Consider the following 16772-nt stretch of genomic DNA (forward strand, 5'->3'; position numbering starts at 1 on the left):
TGCGTCAGGAAGACCGAGAGGTGGTCTTCCGGGTCAGCCGAGCCATCGTACAGCTCGATGTTCGGAATCTTGAACCTCCGAGGTAACGGGTAGTCCTCGACCTCTCGAGTGAAGGGCGAAACCGCATAGTCGTCCTCGTACGGTTGCAGTCGCAGGATCTGCTCGAGCTCGTCCCAGACGGGCTGCCATTGGGGAGGGTCCCTCGGCCGGCTCTTGACAGACCGGGTGGGGGAGCGGTCAAGCCCCTTCCGCACAGGCTTCCTCGGGGATGGGTCCCTCAACCGGCTCCCCGCGGACCTGTCACGAGAGTGCCTTTCACTGTCCCCGACCACCGAGGGACGCGGGCGAGGTGGAGTCCGCGGCCGCTTCCTCCTGGGGGGCTGATCCCGTGACTCATCCTCCGAAGGGTCAGGGGGAAACTCCTTCTCCTTCCCCTTAGCCTTGGAAGTCTGCGCGCCCCCAGCCCCCTCTTTCTCCTTCGCTTGCCGGACTAGGTCCTCCAGCATCGGGAGGTTCTCCGTTACGAACTGGAGGATCTGCTGTCTTCGCTCCCCTGAGAGGGCGGAGCCCCCAGCGCCCCCAACCGCGTCGTTCTCCGCTCGGCGGGATCCCTCTCCGGCCCCGGGACCGGTGCTTTCGACGGTTCGCTTGGATCGTGTTCTTGCCATCAACACTAACAATTACCTTTCGGTTCCCACAGACGGCGCCAACTGAAGAAGCACGGAACTTCCCCTGACCGAGCTGACCTGATGAGCTCGGGGTGCCGATGGAAGAGCTGGTTCCAAGCCTGCAAAACAGAAAGGAGTGGACTTACGAGGGGGCCCTGAGGTGGTCCCCGAGGGCACTCCGACGGTCAAGTTAGTTTTCCGGTGAGTAGGGTTCCCGGGGATTAACTTAGTCAGAGTGGATTAGCCGAATAGTGAGCGTACCTTGCGCAGTCATTGCGCGTTACTACTTATACCTTCTTAGGAGTCCGACCTCCGCACGCTTCGGGACTTGCCTTGGATAGCTCCCAATCCCGCGCTGAGGGGGATTCTCCCCGCCCTCTGCGGGGTAGCTCTCGGGAGCCTCACGGAGCCCTAGCCGCCGCGTGACCTAGGCTGGTTTCCTATGGGCCCGGGGTCCAAGCCCAACTCGGATCGCCCTGGGCTGCCACGTGTACGGGCCCAGGACGGGGCCTCTGCATAATCCTTCCACTAAATCTAAAAAAAGATTTTGGTCATCGCATTTTTTTTTATTATTCAGTTTCATAAAAGATATATAATTTTTGCATCCGAAGAATGTCGAATAAGCTATAGCCACCAAAAAACAAAAAAGAGTACTGTGTATCGTGCAATTTTTATTGATATATATATATATATATATAGGGTGGGTTTAGGGATTTTGTCGATCGGGTGAAAAGGCGGAGGAGTGAGTGAGCACAACGGGGATTTCAACAAAGCTCGACCTCTCCGTCATCCATTAATCATCATCCGCTTCCGCTGTCTTCTTTATTCTTCCTTTCCTCTCTTGAGTTCAGTTCAGCCATCTTACTGTTACACTTTTCTACTTGATTGATTTCTCTCTTTAGTCGCCTCCCCCCGCCCCCCCCCCCCCCTTCCCACCACAAAACCACACTTTTCACACACACAGACAGTAGAAACTATAACGTCCCACATCTGAAATGGCCGTCCCATTCGCGACCCTAGTAAGCATTTCTCTCCCTCTTTCATCTGATTTCTCTGCTTTTTGTTTTTGTTTGTTCTCTTTCTTGGGTTTGAATATTTATGCTTGTTGTTGTGGTGCAGTCAAATGTTGGCCCGGTTTCAGCTCCAATCAGGACTCTGTGTCCTCTGAAGATTTCAAGAATTTCAATCCCATCATGTTGTCTTCCCAAGCCCATCCCAGCCACTGTATCTACTGCAAGTCATTCCACCTTCCTGTCCGGTTCCAGCCGCCTCACGTCTTCCTCCAACTCATCAAACCCTTTGCTTCTCAGCAAACGCGGCGCTTTTCTTCTTTCTGTCCGAGCCATGTCCGAGGTCACTTATTAATTCCTCTCACTACTTATCTCTAACCATCTCCATCTTCTTCTGGGATTTAATTCTGGGTTCAGTCGGGGACAATCCAGAAAACCCTCCTAAATGCAAGCCCTGCCCTTTAGACTGAAGTGGAAATTGGTTGCAAAACTTTTATTGCAATTGGAATTAAGTAGAATTTTAGACCTGCTTTGTGATATATCTGCATTTCCCAACATAATTGGTGCCCTCCCAACTTCCATCGCTTCTCTGGCACTGCAACTATTGCCTACTTTACTAATTTCTTTTATTTTTTCATGCTTGAGTTTCTCATTTATGTCATTACTATCTGACTTAGGAGGCTTCGTTACAATCCAAAGTAACGCACAAGGTATATCTAGACATCAGCATTGGAAATCCAGTAGGGAAGCTTGCTGGCAGGATTGTCATCGGATTGTATGGGGATGATGTCCCCCAAACTGCCGAAAACTTCCGTGCTTTGTGCACAGGTTTTTCCTCCCTTACATTATCCGCCGCCACTTCAGTTTTATACCATCTCCCTATCTGATGCTTTTCGCCTGAGTAGCCTACCTAATCCTTACTTCATCAGGAGAGAAGGGTTTTGGATACAAGGGTTCCAGCTTCCACCGTGTTATCAAGGATTTCATGATTCAAGGAGGAGACTTTGACAAAGGCAATGTAAGTCAAGTGATTAATGTTCCCAAATCATATTCGTAAAACTCTCCTTACTTGTTTGTGCTTCTTTTCCTTTGATCTACTGACTCACTTTTCATTCATCCATACAACTGAAATCATTCCTGATTGATGCCTATAATGACTACCACCAACAGATATAAACAAGCTCATTTATAAACTTGTACTTCTGGAATTTCTGATTTTATGGTTGACCATCACAATCCCTAGCTGTCGGCAACCTACTTCTTGTTTCAAGTGTGACCCAACTGAACAGTCACGTTGTCTGCCACAATCTAAAGAACTATCATTGATGTGAAACCTCTCACTTTTCACAGCAGAGTAATGTATTACTACATTCTCAGAGTACGATAGAGTGCTCATGCTTGTATACGAGGTTCGCGATTACATTGGTGAAGCATGAATTATGCCCATCTTATAACTCTGATTCCTCTGTCACTTAGGAAGCTCAATTTTTATTAATTTGACCTTCAAGCTATAAGGCTGCATGAAAAGGTGCCAATGAATTGAGTTTTCAGATGATGAAGCTGGTAAGATCTTACTGGGCAAGTAGAGCACTTATAATTGGTTTATGCTCAAGTTTATTTCCACAGAATGTGATTCTATTTTTGGAAAACAAGATAAGGAAATTAGATGCTTTTAGGCATTAGTGGAGCAAGCATCTAGTGGTCCTTAGATGTAAATGATTTTTTTAGTCTCAAATGTTTATCACATGTCCTCACTGGAACTGTTGTAGAGTTTTTTAAGAGCATCGCTCAACTCCACCTGTCCCAAACCCATGTTCAGGCATTTTCCTGGTAAAAATCTGGATTGTCTTATGAAACCAGTCAATCATCACCATTTTTGACTTCTCTTTTGTTTTGATTTCCTTAGAGCTGCCTTTTGTAAATGTTTGCAAAGTTAATTGCAGACTCATTCATATGTTTGCTAACTCTTAATGTCCTAATATGACCAGGTGATTTGTCGGCCAGCTTAATTATCAGAGTGCTCTTGCTTTTCTTGTGAAAATGTCCAAGTTGCATGTATATATATCTAAAAGTGTCATTTTTGTTAAATTTTCTTTTGATTGCAGGGAACTGGCGGTAAAAGTATCTATGGCCGCACATTTAAAGATGAAAATTTCAAGTGTAAGTTGGTATTTTACATCTGACTATGTTCTCTTTCCTTCTCTGAAGATGGTATTACAGTATACCAATAATGAGAATCTCTTTATGACTTAAAATATTTGCAGTATCTCATACTGGACCTGGAGTGGTTAGCATGGCAAATGCTGGACCCAATACCAACGGGAGTCAGTTTTTCATTTGCACTGTCAAGGTATGTAGAAGGGCTTGGTGGAGAAAAAACTTATAATAGTGATTGTTCCACTTTTAAGCTGAAACTGGATAGTGACATTTTTTACGGATGTTAACATGTTTAAACAACAAGATACCATGAGTGTTTCATGGAATTCCTCCAATAGAGCAACTGCCTGTCAATCAGTCATCCAAGCTTCTGTAGTTCTTCTCTCCCATCAGTCTTTAATTTTTTACAATTTCCTTCTATTCGAATCGTGTTTCAGCATTTGCTTTTTTGTAAGCTAAATTGAGATTCCCTCCTTCAGAATGGGCTTAATATGTCAAAAATGTATCTTGTATCTGATAATTTTTGGTTATTGGCAATCCTACAAGAGCAAAATACAAAAAATAACGATACTTTGGAAATTGGAAGCCTTCATGTTTCTTCATTTGAAATTAGCTGATTTAGGATTTTTATGGGGTGCCTCGATTGTTTTATCACAATTGTTTTCTTAAACAAGAATTCTCATGTTTATGTTTGGCAATTTACAGACACCATGGCTGGACCAGCGGCATGTTGTGTTCGGGCAAGTTTTGGAGGGGATGGATATTGTCAGGTTGATCGAGTCGCAGGAAACTGACAGAGGTGATCGTCCTAGATTGAGGGTGGTTGTCAGTGACTGTGGCGAGCTGCCAGTGGCCTAATATGGGATTCCCTCTGCGTGTTCATGTTCAGGGTTTTGTTTGCCCCTTAATTTTTTTGGGCCTGCCTTTTTGATGTAGTGGGCTGTTTCCCTAGTGAGGCTTAATCCGAGTGTTTAGGCTTTTGTACTGTACTGTCAGAGCTGCTAATGATACAGGATTATGGTCCAAAAACTGGTATTTCTGGGACAACTAAAATGTTACTTTAGCTTAGTCCATCGTGAGAATACATTGCGTTACCGACCTACTATAATCTTTCAGTGAAATGGCAGTGTTTATTTTGTTGCTCTGGGAGATTATGAATCCAGTTTTGGATGGATGGTGGTTTTGTATTGGTTGTGTAAATTGGGGTAATTTGAGTGCTTGGTCGAAACCTAACTGTATGGGAATGAATTAAGTGATAAAATGCAGTAGTGCAGGAAGCTGATCCTTCATTTCTATTGAGGAGAACCGTGTTGATACATGATGAATGGTTGGAGCAGCTACGTTCCTTAACGTATCTCTGACTGTTGAGGAAGGTGCCCTGAACCCATCTCTCTCTTGATTGTTGAGAAGGTTAGCAAAAATCAGGTATATTTCAGGAGCTGAAAATGGGATTGGTGACGAAAAGCATTTTTTGCCCTGGTCATCTCACTGCAAGTGTTGTCCATGCGATCTAGAAGCTTCAAAAGGCATATTTCAGCGATAGACATATTTGTTTGGATAGTTTAATTTGAGGAAAAGAATTTGTAAATATATATTATTAGTGTTTGTATCGTAAACACAATTTTCAATCACTTTTCAATTTTATATACATCGCATCACAAAAAGTGTTCGCATACATTCTCTCACACTCACACACAGTGCACAATTATTCAGTGAAAATTCAGAGTGTATTATGCCGTGCAAACTTTTCACACACTGCACTATTTCATTTGTGTGCCGTGCAAACTTTTCACACACTGCACTATTTCATTTGTGTGCCGTGCAAACTTTTCAATGAAATTTTCTACACATACTGCACCTCTTACGATATGCTCTCATTTCTTCCCTCCCCTTAGATTAGACTAGATTAGACTAAATTAGGTTATAGGAATTCTACTGTTGCGACAAAAAAAAATGATATACTCTCGTTTCTCGTACACGCTCTCACACTCACACTCACACATGGTGGGAGGGAGGTACAGTAGTACACAATAGAAACAGAAATGGCGGCTAATGTTCGTTGAAAGTCGTTTGACAGGCGTCTCAGAAAGGGATTCATGAGTGGGTCTTCCTTAAAACTCCGTAGTCGCTCTTGGGTTAGGCATCAGGTATGTTTCGAAACCAATGAATATATGTACTTGTATATGTACTTGCTGCTTGTTTTGTCCATCTCCCATTGCCTCACCACTTCCCGTGCTATTATCCAATGACTACTGAGTTGCTGCACCTAAAAACAATACCAACATTCTAACAACCATTTATCGATTTACATTGCCCACCAACACCAAAAAACAACAACAAAGAAAAGAGCTGGGGGAATGGAATTTACAGGTTATCCGGAAACTTTACAAGGCTTAAGCAGAATACACAGTTGATTGGTTGAGGCCTTAATCAAGGATCAACACGAAGTTGGTTAAAGGCTTTGCCATGCCTTTTTAACCTACCACTAATCCCATTCTATCCCATTCACACGTGCATTTTCCTGGCATCGGATTTCCAACTTAACTCCCCTATTCAAATGCTCAGGAGCATGATTTTATTAGACCCAAGTTGTAGAGGAACCTTTCTGATCTTGATCGAAATAAATTACCCAAAGAAAACTTTCCTCCCTGCTGGGGTGGTGAAGTTGAGTACGTTTCATCCTTGACACGGAGTATGGTTAAACCTATTTCTTTCCGAACTGCCTCAATGGTCTCGTTTTTTACAGGATAACCTGATGCATCCGTTACATAGAACACATTGACAGCTTGAGAGCCCCTGGTGGTGACCTCTGCCCGAGTAACTGAAAGGCCATTCTCTCTGAATATGCGCGTTACGTCTGACAGTAGGCCAACCCTATCTTCACTACACAATTCTAGCCTTATTCCCTGCATGACAAAAAACATCAAAGGACTTGGATGCAAGTCATTGTCAGGGAGAAAGAGGTAAGCTTTATTTCAAGTGATCCCATTTGGACTTAGTACCTCAGAAGTTCGCCTCTTTATAGCTGCCTCCAAGCAATGAATTAAACGTTGTCGCTCTGCTTCAGAACTAATGGGCCATCCATCAATATGTCTGATATAATATTCCTATACAAACAGGAATAGAGTATAGATCAAATTAAAATTCCAAGATCACTTGTCTCCTAAAGCCAGGATGTTTGTCAATACTTTAAATCGTTCATAATCTGGCTTTAAATGGCCAAAAACCTTGGATGGACTTATCTGCTGCCTCAGTCCTAATGCATAACTACTGTTCTGGGACTTGGAAAACGAAAAGCTTTCTACTGAACTAAAGGTTGTATGAGTATACCTGATGAGCCTCTGGTCCTTCAGCGATGATGGTACCATGATACACAACATACTGCATATCCGTTAATGTGCACACTGTATCAAAAAGAAGCTTAGGCCTGTCTGGACAACTCAAGTTCACAACAGTGTAGCCTTTATCCGCACATTTTTCTACAGTTACGAGTGGCTTGGTACGGTCGCTTGTAGGTGCACAATCCATGACATCATTATCATAATCACGATCAGCATACATCATTTGGTGCAGTCTCCGTTCTTTATGGGTGGAACCAACAGAAACAGCAGTATTAGCACTTCGCCTATCTTTATTTCCTTTTAAAACATGCAAGAGAAGCTGCTTTATCTTAGACAGTCGTTCAGGATCATCTATTGCAACTCCGTTCACTTCATCAGTGATGTAAACTACTGATGCCATTCTTGAATTATGAGTCCATACTTCTGCAGCAACTACATTACATTTGAGGTCAGCAAGAACAGCAAATACCTCTGAGAGCAATCCAGGCCTGTCTCTTCCTGTCAACTCGATAGTAGCGTGCTCCAGGGCAGGCTGGACACCAACAGATCTTCTGAAAGATCGAAAGCTTCGGCCCCTTGGTCCTAAGGACTGCCACACAATTTTCAAGCATCATGATAAGATACTAACACTGACCACACCTACAGGAACTAATTTACAGAGTGTCGAGTATATCCATAGTGGTTTTAAACCAAGTGCAAGACTTCTAAAAAACAATTGATGGCTGCAAGATCCATCTCTTCTGAGACATTGATGAAAGGAAGACCATGACAGCTCTGTCTAGGTTGGATGATGCGGCAAAGAGAAAAGTATATGGTTGAGAAAGCAACCATTAAGAAGGGACCAAAATCCTAAACTTCCAAGGTTAATGCATTTGAAACATTACTCAGTCATTAATTAAACGAAAAATAATGTAACTTTTACATGAAACTATGAATAATTGGCAAACCCACCTGCTGAATGCGTTCCGCCACCTTATCCTCAGATAGCTTATTCCCATCTTGATCAGTAACATGGAATACTGCAACAAATATCATCGGAAAGAAAAGAAGCTAAGTCTGAGTGTAAAGTTTTTATTTTTTTCAAGTAGATGGGGAATGATACACAAACTTGAAGAATTGTAGGTTACCATCCATAAACCATTCCCCATCTGAAGAGATGTAAGCTCGTTTGATTATCAGGTTCAAATCAGTAAGAACCTGAACCACCTCCAATAAGCTTCCTCTCCTATTGGCGCTATCAACCTACAGATTCCATAGAAGAAATATCAAATTTGGATGGAATCAACCGTAATTTATGTAAAACAAGAATGACTACTGTTCCCCTTCCAGTCGGATACATCACACGTTACACAAAAATCTTCCTCAATCAAGTCAAATCAAGACACTCCACCTAACAGAATAAACAAAATTGTGCAGTACCTTGATCAAAGTTGCTTTCTTGTCCGATTCATTGTCAACTGTAACCCTATACATCAAACATCAAGGAAAGATTGAAAATACACAGCAATATATAGGAAATCACACTCATTTACCTAAAATGAACGGGAAAAAAAATCACAACCTTTTTATCTTTTCTTCAGCAGTAAGCTGTATGTTATGGGGAGGGGGACAAAAGCTTAAAAAGTAGAAACCTCGACAATGAATGAAAAAAGCCCATTTCAATATATCAACCCAAAAACCAAAAGAAAAAGGAAATCCAATAAATATATGTAGGAAATGAAGATAGACGGAAGAAGAGAAAAGTACATTGGCGGGTTAATTCGAAGAGCAAGCTTCTCAAATTCATCATCGACGCTGACAGATGAAGTCCAGTAATCCATATCAACAAGAACTCAATCTAAATTAAGGGGGAAAAAAGGGAAAGAAAAAGCTGCAATTCTGCAAGAGTTTTAGGGAGACGAAAAGATTGTTTGTACTAAATGTTTTACTGTCAACTCAATCCTCCGGTCTCTCAATTAAAGTTTGCAGTAGCTATCTGGAAATAACAACAACGTTGGTGGATGGGTGCAGTCAAATTGTGTAGAAATGGAGAGAAGAGGTCTGGACTCCGGAGTTAGTGGTAAGGAAGGAGTTGGTAGGTATAAAAAGGATGCTAGTGGTAGGGGCAAATGAAGCAAAGGTGGATGTGTTGTGCTGTGTTGGGCACAGCTACTACTGCTGGCTGACTAGTATGAACTAGCAAGTAACTAACTACTTACCCTAGCGGCGGCGGCTCTTGAGCAGTACCCAGGGTAGTTGTAGTGGTAGTGGTAATTTCTTTCTTATCTGGAGGAAGAGAAATTTACACCTCCTGAGTTCAGCTTTGCTCGCGACTCATCACGGACTCGGTCCTTCAATTAATCAAACAAATTAAAATCCATGAAAAGAAAACACTTATGGCCAGACGCCCTTGTCTCTGGCTGCTTGTGTGGGATCCCATACTCCTCTCTTCCCCACTCCCCCCAATCCCCGGTGCTGAAATATATATATATAATTTTATTATTTTAATAAAAAATTAATAAATATGTATGTATATATAATCGAGTCGACTTACGAACTAACGAGTTAAGTATTTTTAAATTCGAGTTCAATTTAGTCAGCTTCAATTCGATGTTAACTGACTTCAATTCAAGTTTTGACTCAAGCGGCTCGCGAACGGATTGATTCGTTTGTAACTCTAGTCTAAACAATGTAAACTCTAAAAGTAAAATCTCCTCCTATTTAGTTAAATCAGTTGTTACTGGTAACAAGTGTTACTGAATTTGTTTTGCGTTATACATCTCTACTCATAAGGCAAGTTTCTAAGCTTAACCAAATTATTAACCTTCCAATTGGAATCTTAAAAACTAATCAACTCTCGTTCGATGAGTTGGCCACCAAATGAAGTATAAAGTAATAACCTAATTATAGTTAAGGGTTCAAAACTCTGTACAATTGGGCCTAACTAAATAACTATAACACTATTTGACCAAAAAAAAAAACTATAACATGCGTCTCTTTTGGTTCAGTTGAGCTCTCCTGATATAAGTTAGAATAGGAATAGAAATGAACAGAGATGAGAGAGAGAGAGAGAGGATCTTCTATGAGTAGGCTGCTATCCTGTAGCTCTGGCCTCTTGGCCCTCTCTTAATATTAGGTTAGAGTGGGAATATGAATTAATGGAGAAGGAGAAAGAGAGAGGATCTTGTATGGGTAGGCGGCTATCCCTCTATGTGGTTTTAGGATCTTTTACCCTTTAAAGAATCTGTAGTAAAATGGGTAATAGGCATGTCATTTTCATTCCCAGATTAAGAAACTTTTTTTTTTTTTTGGGAGTCAGTGTCATTGGGTGGTTTTCTAATTACTATATTTAGTGCTACAATACGAGCAATAAATGTTGGAGACTGGCTTTTTAGGTTCCAAAAATCTACCAAGATTTCCTAACGAGAGCAATGGCCATGCTAGATTTTGCTCTTTAACACATTGAAGGGGTGCAGTATTTAATTCTACTTCATTTGACGGATAGGAGCATTATTGATTACGATTCCGGAGAATTCCTCCAAAGCAGGAAGCGGATGGATTCCTCATTGCCTCTCTCTCTCACTCTCTCTCTCCCCATTGACTTGCAAGATGTGCGCTGTGAAGTTTGATTAATGACGGTACAAGAAAAATTCTCCTGTTCTGACCTTTTTTTTTTTTTTTTTTTTTTTGGTGGTACTAGTATTTGTCTGCTCATCCTGCTAAATGCAAACCAGAAATAGAATCTCACGCGCCTTTTGTCTTCAGCTCCATACCCTTTATCTTATTCCTTTGGCCTTCGCTTTTGGATTAATGATAAATGAAAGGATAACCCAATTAAATCCAATTTCAAATAAGTAACCCAATTAAATTTATTAATTAGTGGATATTAAATGGATAGATTGGTACTACCTATTTAGAACTAATTAAATTAGACGTAGATTTGAATTCATTAGTGAGTAAATTTACATTACTACTAATACAATAATTATAAAGTAAATCTTATACACCCTGACAGTGTATACACTATCACCGTTGAATCTATGATATATGTGCAAGAGTTAAATTTTAAATTCAAAATTTGCATATTTGTCATTCATCCAACGCTGACATGGTCAGTGCAGGAAAAATTAATCCATAATTATATTCTACCTTTTGCAAAAGCACATTTAACGTTCTTTCTCTATTCTTTAATTTTCATTTTTTAAATTTTTGTTAAATTTCATCCTACTTCCTCCCTCCCTTCCATCAAAGTTTTAATTAACTCATTGAGTGTTAATTGATTTCTTGTATTCACATCTAAATTATTTTGAGATTCTTATAAAGTGTGAAATTTGAAACTCACCACTATTGGTCATTCTGTGTAATTTTTTTAGTTAAAAATATATTTATTAATATAATATGTTTTTATTTTTACTGATTACAATGATATCGTATTTTGTTGCTTACAGAATATGGGAGAAAAAATAAATAAAATTTGTAGTGAATCATAAATGGTTAAAATAATCAAAATCATGTAAAACTATACCCATTTAACCCACACAAATCACCCTATTTTCAGAGTTTCATCCCAACCTACGACTATAGATCCCTTGACTTTACCCTCTCCAACCCTATACTCTTATATTTATACTCCTTTTACTATTTAGGATTCGTTGCCTCACTTTTTAAGTGTGTTTTTTTCAAACAAAAAAGTTAGAATTATAGTTGTTAAGGAAAAATAATTGGGTATAATTTTGGTGAAATACTACTATTTTTTGTGATAACCACCCAAGATAATTGTTTAAAAAATACTTGTTTTAAAATTTTTGATAAAAACTCAAAAAAATCTAAATGCCCTTTTTATTAATTTAAAATTCATATAAAAAAATTTTATGTGCACATTTTGATATACGTGTTATATGAAAAATTATCCAGATGAAGATTTACATATGTCAAAAATTATTTAGATAACATTTTGTTTGTCAGAATGTTTACTTCATTTGTCAAAATAATTGTTTAATAGGATGATTTTAATGCTAAAAAAATTGATTTAGTTGCAATAGGTAAAATGGTTAAAGAATGGTTATAATTGGATATATCATTTGAATGTGTTAACAAATCTATGTATATACCTAGAAAGAAAGTGCTAAAAATGTTACTATGTAAAGGATAAAAAAATGGGAATAATCCTTAAATTTGACAAATAAATCTTTATTAATCAAAGAGTAAAATGGGCCAAAGTGATAAAGTTGTAACTGGGTTAATGCTTTTAATATGGGTCTAATCAAAATTTTCAAATTTATTTTCTTTAATTATGGAAGAAAAACAGGGTTAAAGTTTGTAAACAAAAAATAAAAGATTTATAAAACACTCATTTGAAGTGGAAAAGTTTTAAATTTTAAATTTGAATTCATATAAAATTAGTTGTAATAAAAATATAGATTGTATTATTTATTAATCCTAAAATGGCTGATCAATAAAATAATTTATTTGTTAATAAAAATGTACATTAAATATGAACATGCTAATAAATTAATAAACTAATTATTCTTTTTAAAAAATAAACCTATAATTTTTTTGAAGGAATAAACCTATTATTTAAGATAATGACAAAAAGAAGGTGATGTTATGTTTATGGAGGGAGAAGGTTTCTGAACTGTCACCATCGCTCAGGACCTACAACGCGACGTAACCTCAACCTGGCATTACACCGTTTACACCACTATTGACGTGGCTGAGATTTTGTTTCCTCTCTGTCACGTTGATGATTTATCCTGGTTGTCATATTGGTGGTGGAGAATGTGTAACGCTAGGCAGGGGTTTGATGAACCACCTGGTCCCTCCTTATTTTTATATATATGGTCCTAGTTAAATTTCATTCCATAATTGCACTTTTTGTTTAGACTAAGGAGAATATCTTGCTAATTTGAATTAATAATGGAAAAAAAAACAAAAATTGTTATTAAAGATTAAAATATGAAAATATTTCCAAAGTATAAAATTGGTTGGGATATTGTCAATATCTCTTTGAGAATGTGCATGTGGCTAAATGTTTCTTTTAGTAGCTAGGTTTTTTTTTTTTTTTTGATATGGAAGTATATATATTTTTTGTTAGTTATACTAAAAGAGAGAAACATATTATTGATTTGGAGTGCAAAATTAAGGGGATTTACTGTGATTAACCCTTAGGGGTATCAGTATCTTTTTGATATTTATATGCAATGTTAGTTGAATAACGAAACATCGGGGGTAAAGTACAAAACTAATTAAATCTTATAGGGAGTTTTTGTGACTAACCCTCAGTATGATTCAGCATAATTATATTGATTGATTGTACGGTACCCCGGCGCTTTTCATCCAGATTTGGAATATCTATGTGGGGTCCAGAAATTACTCATTGATAAACATCGCAATGAGGTTGTCCACGCTCCCTACACTACTACATTCTTTAAGGCTTTAAAATCATATGGATATTGGCCCTCGTGAGTCGTGGCCTACATGACTACTGTTTTCGGCTCATTACTTTGTAGAATCTGCAGAAGCCTCCAATTTTGGAGGGATATGAGATGGCGTGGAAAGAAGTTTGAAGAGTAATACTAAAATAAAAGAAATAGCACTAGTACGTATTAATTAAACCAAGTACTACTAGTAGTTTTCCATCGCATTTGCCCACCTGCTGATTAGCTTCAACTCCATCTCTAAAGGCACCTGAGAGGTTTAGAATATTTGGACCCATCTGAGGATGGGTGTTGTGCGTGAATAGTCTTTTTCTAATTCCACTTATTTGATGATTGGATAATCAACAACTTTCGACCATATTTCGTTAAATGCTGGATTGAATTTCTTATCTTGGTTGAATATCTTTCCAAATTCGTATATAGAAAGCCGTCAAAGGTCTAGAACAGAAAAAGGTATCGTTTCAAAGTTAATACTACTGCATTTTAAGAACAAGATTAAAATATATAATGAATAACAGAAAGTACCCTTTTTATTTGATGCACTAATTATCATGCGTTTTTAGAGCACAGCATTGAGGCAAAAAAAAAAAAAAAAGGAACCCTAAAGCCCTAAAGCCAAATTTTGGCCATGATAAAGGCATAAAGCTAGAGTCGTGAAGCCTCCGGGCCCGAAATTGAACGGTTCGACGACACCACTAAGAATTTGCAGTGCACTTAAGCCTGAGACACGTCCCTTTTAATGAACTTTTGGGTTTTATGAGGTCGTCCGCACCACATGCAGCATGTGCCGTTCTCGGCCCCTCCCCCTGCATCATTACTTTACTTGGGCTGCTCTGCACGGGTCGCTGCAGGCAATTTGTTCCATGGTACTATTCCGGTTTCAGGAGTCCAGTCTCGTGCTATTTAGCGTGTGTTTGGAGCTGTACGGTGTTTGGATTGCTAAATTATATTTTCAACTGTTCCCTCCGTCCCACTTTGATAGTCCTGTTTCTTTTTTCACACAGTTTAAGAAAAAGTAATTAACTTTGTTGGAAAAGTAAATTTAGATTGCTATTTTCCTAAAATACCCTCACATTAAATATGGTACAACTTTATGGGAACTTGAATTGATGGTAAAAAAAAGAATCAACTCTCGTTAAATGGGGTAGATTTATAGTAACAACTACTTACATTGAATAAGGGTATTTTAGAAAAATTAAAATACAACTACATTCTTCAATTGGAAAGTGGACTACAATTTGGGACAGATGAAAAAGGAATACAGGACTATCAAAGTGGGACGGAGGGAGTACTTTTTATCTCACATCATTTTGTTTGGATTGTAAATTATTTCAGATATTTTTACTGTAGCACTTTTTGTGATGTGATGTATGTGAGATAAAAAGGTAATTGGGAAAATAAAAAAGTGTATTGAAAATTGTAATGATGATGTAAGCAAATATATTTGGCCAAATAATTTGCTGTCCAAACAAACCGACTAGTCTTTTTGTAGATATACGAATGTAAATATTGTGTCCTTTTTTTTTATTGATAAGAACTTGTTGGCCGTTATTAGAACTATTGGTGCTGATAGAAATACCTGAGTCTTTGTTTTGAAAATGATTTTCCTTTTTTGGCCCTCAAAGGAGGCCTTTGCCTGCGTGAATGAAGTACTTCTTGCATCTAATAGTAGTAATAGCTTGGTGACCCACTCCTTTTATCATCGCATAATGGCGATTTTTTATATCTACTACTGTTATCAGCTGTGTCGCGTGTAGGGATGTAATCGAGCCGAGTTAAGCTCGAGTAGTAGCCTCGACTCGACTCATATATCCCTAGGCTCGAACTCGACTCGACTCATATATCCCTAGGCTCGAGCTCGATCGAGTCAAAAAAATTGATACTCGAAACTTGACTCGATGTACTCACTCTAAGCTCGAAACTCGACTCGATAAGGCTCGACCCTTGGTCAATCCTTATCAAGCCGAGTCTAATCAAGTTTTTTGACTCGACTCGACCAAAAAACTGAGGCATTTTTTAGACATTTTTTCTTTTTAGGTATTTTTATAATTATGTTATTACTTTTTTATCCTTATAAAATTTTATTATAAAGAAGAGTATATTGTAAATTCCGTATAACCTATACCCATAATAGTCATTTTATAATTATAATACATATATATTATTTAAATTATAAATATATTATTTAAATAGCTCGGCTCGACAAGCTACTCGACAAGTCTCGAGCCAAAACTTTGAGACTCGAAACTCGACTCGAACGCCAATCGAACTACTCGAAACTCGGCTCGAACTCGGTTTGACTGAGTTCGAGCCAAACCGTTGACCGAGCTACTCGCGAGTAGCTCGGCTCGCGTAAATCCCTAGTCGCGCGATGCAAAAAAAAAAAAACCCCAGCCTAAAAGAAGAAAAACCAAATGATGACAGGGTAGACTACAATACCAACATGTTCACAAATTGAGCATCAACTTTTTCATAAAGTATGCATGCTCCCTCCTGGATTCGTTGAAGTCTTTGCTTTTCTTCACCGACACAAACGAGGTTGGACGAAAGGGCAGCCTCCAGGCTATATAGCAGCAGGTACAAAATGACTCTTATCATGCCATTACTCGAGGGTTTTACGAGTCCACAAACTAGTGAAGGGCCAAGGAGTTTTCTACAAAGACATCCAACCAGTTGGAATTCCCACTTGCACAAAATCCTAAATAATCCGTGGGATGGGCCAATCCTTTTTATCGTACAGCTTCCTGTAGCACCTATTACTTCCTTCCTGTTCCTCGTATTTACAGAAATATAAGCTAAGTAAAAGGCAAGGCACTTTTGCAGAAGCCAAGCACAAATTTCTCAAAATTAGTCCACAGCGTTGCAGCGTTCTCATTCATTCTCCTTCAATGATACATTTTTCTATAACTGAACAGGGCATTCCTTAATTTGGGCCAAAAATTGAGTAGTTACCATATTGAAAAGGAAAGACTACTGGATGCAGGTTTAGGTAATATATATATATATATATTAATTGCCTTTGAGCTCAATTTTGGTAGGTAGGTAGTTTTGCCACTCGCAGGAATTTTCCAGGGCCTGGGGTGGCGTTTGCTGAGCTCAAAACAAACCTCTGCACCAGCTTTTTAGTCTTGTTTCCATAGCTGATTCTTCTTCTGAAGCAGCCTCTGCATTCTATATCAT

At 38.8% G+C, this 16772-nt stretch overlaps 2 protein-coding genes across 3 annotated transcripts; one reads left to right on the top strand and one right to left on the bottom strand.

The window, feature by feature from the left end:
* The first annotated feature begins 1384 nt into the window (after positions 1 to 1384).
* Positions 1385 to 4984, top strand: LOC113751739 (photosynthetic NDH subunit of lumenal location 5, chloroplastic). The gene is made up of 7 exons (XM_027295855.1): positions 1385 to 1687; positions 1788 to 2021; positions 2356 to 2506; positions 2608 to 2696; positions 3784 to 3838; positions 3943 to 4028; positions 4541 to 4984. The coding sequence occupies exons 1-7, from the start codon at positions 1664 to 1666 to the stop codon at positions 4691 to 4693; spliced, it is 792 nt and encodes a 263-aa protein (XP_027151656.1). The 5' UTR covers positions 1385 to 1663; the 3' UTR covers positions 4694 to 4984.
* A 906-nt stretch (positions 4985 to 5890) lies between these two features.
* LOC113753673 (ACT domain-containing protein ACR4-like) lies at positions 5891 to 9344 on the bottom strand. 2 transcript variants are annotated; one of them, XM_027297891.1, is made up of 7 exons: positions 8923 to 9339; positions 8596 to 8641; positions 8304 to 8418; positions 8128 to 8195; positions 7166 to 7765; positions 6838 to 6942; positions 5891 to 6741 (listed from the first exon to the last, which is right to left on the bottom strand). In XM_027297891.1, exons 1-7 carry the CDS (start codon positions 8994 to 8996, stop codon positions 6397 to 6399), a joined length of 1353 nt encoding a protein of 450 aa, XP_027153692.1. In that variant the 5' UTR covers positions 8997 to 9339; the 3' UTR covers positions 5891 to 6396. The 2 variants fall into 2 exon arrangements, with proteins under 2 accessions (XP_027153692.1, XP_027153693.1); XM_027297892.1 differs by having other exon boundaries at positions 6619 to 6766; positions 8923 to 9344.
* Between the last annotated feature and the right edge of the window lie 7428 nt (positions 9345 to 16772).

Source organism: Coffea eugenioides, chromosome 11 (genome assembly GCF_003713205.1).
Source record: "Coffea eugenioides isolate CCC68of chromosome 11, Ceug_1.0, whole genome shotgun sequence".
Classification (NCBI taxonomy): domain Eukaryota; kingdom Viridiplantae; phylum Streptophyta; class Magnoliopsida; order Gentianales; family Rubiaceae; genus Coffea; species Coffea eugenioides.